Source organism: Grammomys surdaster, unplaced genomic scaffold, assembly GCF_004785775.1.
Source record: "Grammomys surdaster isolate TR1022 unplaced genomic scaffold, NIH_TR_1.0 313, whole genome shotgun sequence".
Classification (NCBI taxonomy): Eukaryota; Metazoa; Chordata; class Mammalia; order Rodentia; family Muridae; genus Grammomys; species Grammomys surdaster.
Window position 1 is genome coordinate 58,989 of NW_021604732.1, and position 921 is coordinate 59,909.

General features: G+C 48.0%; 1 protein-coding gene across 1 annotated transcript in view; it reads right to left on the reverse strand.

Moving 5' to 3' along the window:
* The window catches only part of LOC114629631 (olfactory receptor 10-like), a 4,707-nt gene continuing 3,786 nt past the window's right edge, over nucleotides 1-921 (reverse strand). The window contains exon 2 of the mRNA XM_028777700.1: nucleotides 1-905. Within this exon, the coding sequence (XP_028633533.1) occupies nucleotides 1-905 (905 nt within the window). The remainder of the gene's footprint in view (nucleotides 906-921) is intronic.

A 921-nucleotide genomic window follows, 5' to 3' on the forward strand; every position in this document is an offset into this window, starting at 1 on the left:
CTACCTGAAATCTGTGCCTCTCCCTAACACCTTCCACAGAGCCCCCTTTACATCTTTGTTCCTCAGAGTATAGATCAGAGGGTTGAGCATGGGGGTGACAATAGTATAAAAAAGGGCAACAAACTTGCCCTCATTCTCAGAATAACTGTCATTTGGCTGCAAGTATGTGTAGATGGTTGAGCCATAAAACATAGAAACCACAAGGAGGTGTGATCCACATGTCCCAAAAGCTTTTCTGCGGCCAGATATTGACTTGACCTTCAATACAGCCCTGGCAATGTGTGCATAAGATCCTAGAATCAGTGTGGCAGGGAAAACCAAGATTATGGCTCTTGCCACAAACATTTTGGCCTCTGTTCCAGCTGTATCCTTGCAAGCCAACTTGAGGAACACAGGCATCTCACAGAAGAAGTGATTGAGTCGATACCTGCAGAGAGGCATGGCCATCATGAGACCTGTCTGGATCAGAGAGTTCACGAGGCCTGCAACCCATGATGAGATGGCCAAAGCCTGGCACAGAAGAGGGTGCATAATGGTTGTGTAGAGGAGTGGGCGACACACAGCTGCATAGCGATCAAAGGCCATCACCACTAGAAGCATACTCTCTGTGGAACCCAGGGCAAGGACACTGAACAGCTGGGCCACACACCTTCCATAGGTGATGGTATGGTCGTGTCCCTCAATATTGATCAGGAGCTGGGGCACGGTGCTGGTGGTGTAGCAGAGGTCCAGGAAGGAGAGGTGAGAAAGGAAGAAGTACATGGGGGTGTGCAATCGAAGGTCCAGTTGTGACAGAACAATGATGGTGGTGTTGCCAAAGAGAGTTAAGGAGTAGAAAATCAAAATATAAATAAAGAAGATGAGTTCTAATTGAGGCCAGTCTGAGAAGCCCACCAAAATGAAGCCTTTACCCAAACTGGC